Source organism: Gavialis gangeticus, unplaced genomic scaffold, assembly GCF_001723915.1.
Source record: "Gavialis gangeticus isolate Ggan-Ray unplaced genomic scaffold, GavGan_comp1, whole genome shotgun sequence".
Classification (NCBI taxonomy): domain Eukaryota; kingdom Metazoa; phylum Chordata; order Crocodylia; family Gavialidae; genus Gavialis; species Gavialis gangeticus.
The window spans coordinates 92,311,715-92,317,900 of NW_017729024.1; the positions used below are offsets into that span (position 1 = coordinate 92,311,715).

General features: G+C 42.6%; 2 protein-coding genes across 9 annotated transcripts in view; one reads left to right on the forward strand and one right to left on the reverse strand.

The window, feature by feature from the left end:
• The window catches only part of RMI1 (RecQ mediated genome instability 1), a 7,282-nt gene extending 7,188 nt beyond the window's left edge, over positions 1-94 (reverse strand). The window contains exon 1 of the mRNA XM_019517386.1: positions 44-94. The gene's annotated coding sequence lies outside the window, so the exon portion shown is untranslated. The remainder of the gene's footprint in view (positions 1-43) is intronic.
• Positions 95-332: 238 nt separating this feature from the next.
• The window catches only part of HNRNPK (heterogeneous nuclear ribonucleoprotein K), a 28,836-nt gene continuing 22,982 nt past the window's right edge, over positions 333-6,186 (forward strand). For 2 of the 8 annotated variants that reach the window (XM_019517395.1, XM_019517397.1), the window contains exons 1-5: positions 664-740; positions 2,330-2,408; positions 2,511-2,590; positions 3,463-3,560; positions 5,166-5,222. In XM_019517395.1, coding sequence (XP_019372940.1) covers positions 2,542-2,590; positions 3,463-3,560; positions 5,166-5,222 — 204 coding nt within the window. In that variant the 5' untranslated portion in view covers positions 664-740; positions 2,330-2,408; positions 2,511-2,541. Of the gene's footprint in view, positions 441-662; positions 741-2,329; positions 2,409-2,510; positions 2,591-3,450; positions 3,561-5,165; positions 5,223-6,186 lie in introns of those variants that run through there. The other 6 variants (XM_019517391.1, XM_019517394.1, XM_019517390.1 and 3 more) reach the window with 6 other exon arrangements.

Consider the following 6,186-nt stretch of genomic DNA (forward strand, 5'->3'; position numbering starts at 1 on the left):
GGGGGGGGGGGGGGCTCCCCTACACACATTCACGCGTACCCACCTCCATCCGGGAGGCTCTTCTACCGGAGTGACCCCCACCCCACGAACGGACGTGGGTGCGGAGCCCCTCCCCCGCGCGCCGCGTGTGCGCGTAGAGGCGTGGGGGGAGGGGGTCGAGAACTCAGCGCACCGCAGACACCCCGACCCCGTCCTCGCGAGCCGCCGCGGCAGCCAATCAGAAGCGAGGAAAAGGGAAGTGAAGGGCTCATGCCGGCGCGCGCGCCTTTCAGCCTCGCGAGAGCGACCCGCCCCGCCCCCTCCCCCCGGGCGATCGACGAGGCGGAGTTTTCTCCGCCGCCATTTTGTCTCCCCACGACGGCGGCCGCTCTCGCGTTCCGCGCGCTCCCCGGCTGTCTCCTGCCGCCATCGCCGCTCTTTTCGCCACCCCTGGTGCACAGGTGAGCGGCGCCCGTAGCGCGACGGACCCCTTGGCGGCGCGGGGGAGGCACGGAGCCGCCTTACCCTAGCCCGCTTCCCCCTAGCCAGCGGGCCCGAGCCGTGCTGCGGCGGCGGCCGCCACACGGAGGGCGGGGCAAAGGGGGCGCCGCCTCCCGCGGTCGATGGGCAGCTCGGATAGCCAATTGGGGCGCGGGGGGCGGTGGACTGAGCCAATGGCGTGGCGGCGCGGTGGGTTGGCGGTGGGGGCTGCTCCCCTTTCTCTCGCGCAGTCGGCGGGGGCAGGTGGCGGGTGCGGCGCGGTAAGAGGCGGTGGTGGCGGTGGCCGCCCAGGAGCAACCGATGTGCGGTGCCAGTCCCACGCGCGCAGGCGGGAGGCCGTGGTGGGGGGAGCTGCGCTCAGAACTGAGGGGAGAGGAACCGTATGTGGGGGGGTTAGGCCACGCGGCGGTGGAGCCGGAGCTGGGCCTGAGGAAGGGGGGGAGGGGCGGGCGTTGCGGGGCTCGGCTAGGCGCCTCCTTTGTGTGTATCCTGGGCCGCGAGTGGCGGCTGGTGGTGCCGCGTGGTGCAGGCCCTTCCGCTCGGGGCTCCGCCTAGCAGCGGGCGGCCGCCATTGCAGCTGCCGCCATTTCTCTGGCGCCGCGAGGCAGGCCTGGGGCGGGGGCGCTCGCGAGGGCGGGCGAGCGGACTCTGCTCGTACAGTCCCTGCTGGCTGCGGGACCAGCAGGGTCCCGGGTGCGCCACCGTCGCATGCGTGCGGGGAGGTGGAGAACGGGAGGATCTGGGTGCCCGAGGGGAGCGCTCTGAGTGGGCACCGTTGCGGCAGGCCCGGGGGAGGGGGGGAGCCTCAGCTCTGTAGCCCGTCGTTAGGGCGGCTGCCTGTGTCTGTCCCAGCCCCTACAAACGGGTCGGCTGGCAGTTAGCCCGAGGTGAAGGAATTAACGTATTCCGGTTATGCTAATAACGCGTCCCCTCCGGCTAGCTAGGCTGCACCTAAATGGCGGGCTGCCAGCCACTGTTGAAGGCTAAACCCCCAGAAACTTGAGACAGAAAATAAGGAGGACAGGAAATGGGGGGACACTGTATTGCATCAGAAGCATTTTATGCTCCTTGAAGTGAGGGTAGGCCACATTTAAAGAGAATGCTAGGGGACATTTAAGGAGGATGCTGAGTCAGTCTCTTTATTTCAGTGGCATTTCAGGCAAAGGAGGGTATGTTCGAGTATTCAAATAGATACTTAAGAAGTGCTGACCATGGCAAGTGTGCATATTGCTTACAGTTGAAGGGGTTCAGTTTTAATGTTCAGTATATGTTGCTCATATACGTAAGGGACTGCACTGAACTGCAGTACAGTTTTCTTATTTTCCTATCTCTGCCTAATGGTAGATAATGTTGCAAAGAAAGCCCATTTGTTAATGTATTAAAATATAAACATGAATGTCAGTATCTTGTGTAATTGTGTTTCCTTAGTCCATCTAGTTAGAACTAGACAAATGCCAAGAAATAGGCAGGTGTCCCCATTGATTGTGTGCAACACTCTGAAATTAGTGTCACTTTGTATATTGTAATAGGGATTTATAGCACGTCATTTTAGAGTTCAAAGTTGTCATTTGTTAAATCAGAACTTTTAAGGTATAATTTGAAAAATTTGAACAACTAACAAACAAGATATGGGTTGTTGTAACTAGAATTTTGAGACTTCAGTTTTTGTTTAGACCTAATCAGGCGTTTCGTGTCTAAGCTAAAACTTACGTGACAGTCTTCACAACAAAAGCCCAATCCAGCCCCTGGAACTTGGATACACTGTTGTTCAAATCCACATTTTTTAATGTAGTGAAATATCAGAGCCATAAATGAACAAAACCAAACTGATGTATGTTGGTTTTAATAGGCTACTGAAGCAATAGGCTGTTGGTTTTTGATCCCGCCCAGAACACTTCAGTTTTGCTCTGCAAGGATATATAATACTGGTAAGTTCTAGAAGCCGTAGTCTCTTTGCTTGTTCCTTTTAGCAAGATGCACGGGTTGTTTTTTCATAAAGTAGATGTACTATCCTTATTGTTCTTTGACAGGTTGTATCTACCAATTGAAGAATAAAAAGTAATGGAGACTGAACAGCAAGAGGAGACCTTCACCAACACAGAGACAAATGGTAAATTTTATAAAGGGCTGTATATGTGTTATAGGGTTTACAATACTTTTTTTCGTTAGTTATGCTTAATAACTTAGGGATGACTTGAATTCTTTCACAGCATCGGATAGTTAAGTTTCATGTGCATAGATAACATAATTTTTCAAGTTTTTGCTAGTATTATAATGGTGCATTTGAATCCTAATTTGGAGTTGCATCAATATTTCTGCTGTGAATGGATGCTATATATTTTAATTTAGGTAAGAGTTATATGCTCACATAGCTAAAAAAAAATCATAATTCAACTATTTTAATATATTTGATAATTGAAGCCTCAGTACTTAGCTGGTATTTGTACTCATCAAAAACAAGTACTGCTGAACATTATTGTTGCAGCATTTATTTATTTAGCATGGCTTACTATCTTTACATCGGTTTGCTTAGGTACTGTTAACATCCAAAAAAAGCTGTTAACTTTGAATGTACAACTAATTCAATTCTCATCATTATTGATACCAGTAGGTTAAGATAGTATTTGAAATCTTTCATTGGAAATTATTTTAGTCATGGGACACAATTTTTATCACTAATAAACATTTGCATTCAGTGGTTGAAAGTGATCAACTTCCAAAATAATTATTTAAACTATATTTATTTCTAAGGTTTATAAACTAGGTTACAATTCATTGATCTGCAGTCTTATTAGTATAGAATTCTTGGATTTAGTTACAAGACTTTAACATACAGCGTTTGAATTTGAAATTGGTATCAGGCTAATTGAAAAGAAAGTTTAAGCAGGAACATTGAATATGTTTTGGAGTGCATACATTATTGATCATGACTTTGAAAGTTAAATGAGTATTTGTATTTCTGCCCTATGGACCTGTCTACAGGCAAACGTCCTGCAGAAGACATGGAAGAAGAACAGGCCTTCAAAAGATCTCGGAACACTGATGAAATGGTCGAATTGCGCATCCTGCTTCAGAGCAAAGTATGATTTTTGTAAACAGTATAGTAAATTTGTTATTCTTAAAGTGAACATAACAGTTGTAGGCAGACTTCATAATGATTGTAATGTCAGACATTTTCAAGGGAAATATAAGGAATTTTTATTTTTATGTGACTTATTCTGCAAACTTTTGCTCTAATTTATTATGCAGTATGTCACCAGGAATATTAAGACCAATATTTTAAAAGATGAAAGTAAAGCTTCAGTGGTTTGGGACCCGAATTTTTGGTAGAAGGGAATTTAATCCTACAGCAGTTTATACAGTTTTTACTCTTTAAACCTAGTAGCCAACAATAGTTAAGCAGTAGCAGCTATAACATAGGTTATTGTCCTAGCATTTGTCTGAAAGCTGGTTAGGTGCGTAGCCAAAGCCCATTCTTTACTCTCAAATAGTAATGAGGATATTCCTTGTTGAAGACGTTCATTTCACGATCTTAGCCATTTATGGATCTTGACTATTCTAAAGTTAATAAGTACAGCCATTTTGCTGATTCCTTAAACACAGGAACTTGGAAGAATAAGTCTTATATGTAGATTAACATTTCTCAGTTAACAGGAATAATGACAATTTTATACTATCTTAGAAATTGATCTACTGTGCAACTGTCACAAGTAGAAGACAGCATGAAATTTTGTACACTGAAACTTACTAGCATTAACACCTTTGTTCTTCAAGAAGGTGCTGCTCAGTGATCAACAGTAGAAGAAAACATTGTTTTTTATTATTCAAGTTTGTACACATACACATGCGTGTATGTGCATGTACACATGTATATGTGTGTGTGTATATATTTAAAACTGCATAAAAACTATTATTTCATTGTTTGTGTGTACATGAACATTAGATGAAATAATAGTTCTTTTTGCAGTTTTAATTTTATATTGGATGTCTGTTCTAAAAAAAAGCTGACAAGTATAAAAGACGTGCTACCCAGAAAGAGGAGCATAAATACAATAGTCCTTTGTGTAGTGGCTTAGAAAATACTGTGCTTATTAGGGTTGAGCTTCTAACATTGTATTCATTTAGCTTTTCTTTGCTAATACAAGTTTGAAATGCACTTTTAGCAGAAAAAATGACTGAAGTGGTATTTGTTAATTGGCATTACTGACTTCTCAGGTCTTGCATCTCTATAACAGATCAGTTGTGTAGATACAACCCAAAGACTCTGCTTGATTTCCAAGGACCTTCTGTTGCAAGAAATGATCAAAGATTACTGGGGCCTGAAAATCAAGTTCTGATCAGCTACAATTACTGGGGCTGGGGGAGTCTAAAGCGAAAGGAAATTATTTCTAAAATAAATTAGTTGAACTATACAACAAACTTGGAACCTGTAACAGAACTTTCCAGAGTTGAACAGCACTTGATTGACAGTCTGATGCACCCAGAAATTCAAGGATGAAAATGAAATTATGCTGATTCGCAAAGATGTGCTTCTTCCTTCTTGAACGATAAGAACTTTGTTAGACTTTGAATAGCATGTCAGTTTTTTAATATTTGGGTAACACAAAATCAGATGGATAGTTCTTCCTTTTTACCAGTCTTCGCTAAATTCTCATTGTTGCTGTATAATTTTGAATATTTTTCAGAATGCTGGAGCAGTGATTGGAAAAGGTGGCAAAAATATTAAGGCACTTCGTACAGACGTGAGTATTTATGAGTTTGAACTAATTTAACGATGATTCTTTCAGAACACTACATTTAAATCTGATTACATGCATTTCTAGAAATTGAGAAATTAAATTGTAGACCTCAATAGTCTAGTTACAAGCCATTTGTAATGATTATTAGACTAGATAACCTCAAGTTTTTTCAGTTGGTTTTGTAATTAAAACCCGGATTGAGTCATGTGGGAGGAGAGGTTTATATTTAACCTCTTCACTTTCTAACAGGATTCCACTAAATTATACACTTCAGTGAGTTAACATCTTAATTAGAAATATTGACAAAGCTTAAAACCCTTAATTGCACCATTTCCCATATGTGTGAATCAATTCAAGTATTACTGAAAACCATTGCAGGTGGCTGGCTTAACCCAATGGTAGATGGATTTTTTTTTTAAACTTCCTAATTTTTTTAAACTGTCCATCTGTTCTTACTTTAACAGCTTGCACATGAAGCACAAAGACATTAATGTTATGAAGATTGCATGATTTAAATATGGGTACAGAACAGTATAGAAACATTTTATTCTGTAATTTGGAAGGAACTTTTCAATGATCATGACTTATTTACCTATTCACATTTTATAGTGGGTTGACTCTTGTGATTAGACACATGTTCAGAATTAATGTTTCATAAAAAATTTTTAAATAAACTTGGCAACACTTCTTAAAGAAATATCATTAGTTTACACTCCCATACTTAACATAAGCTACAGTTTCAGCAGATTTTTCCAAGATTCTTCTGTGTTAAACTCTGTATTTGGTAGCATACCATTACACAGTCAGTATCGGACTTCTGTACATTTTTCATTAATGTTTAAAATTTAAAAATAGTAAATGAACTCCTGTAAAAAAAAAAAAAAAAAGACTGTGGCGCCTGAAAGGTCAGAAAGAGCAAAGCACACTAGCAAACAACACGGGAGGTTACACCCCACAATTACTACAC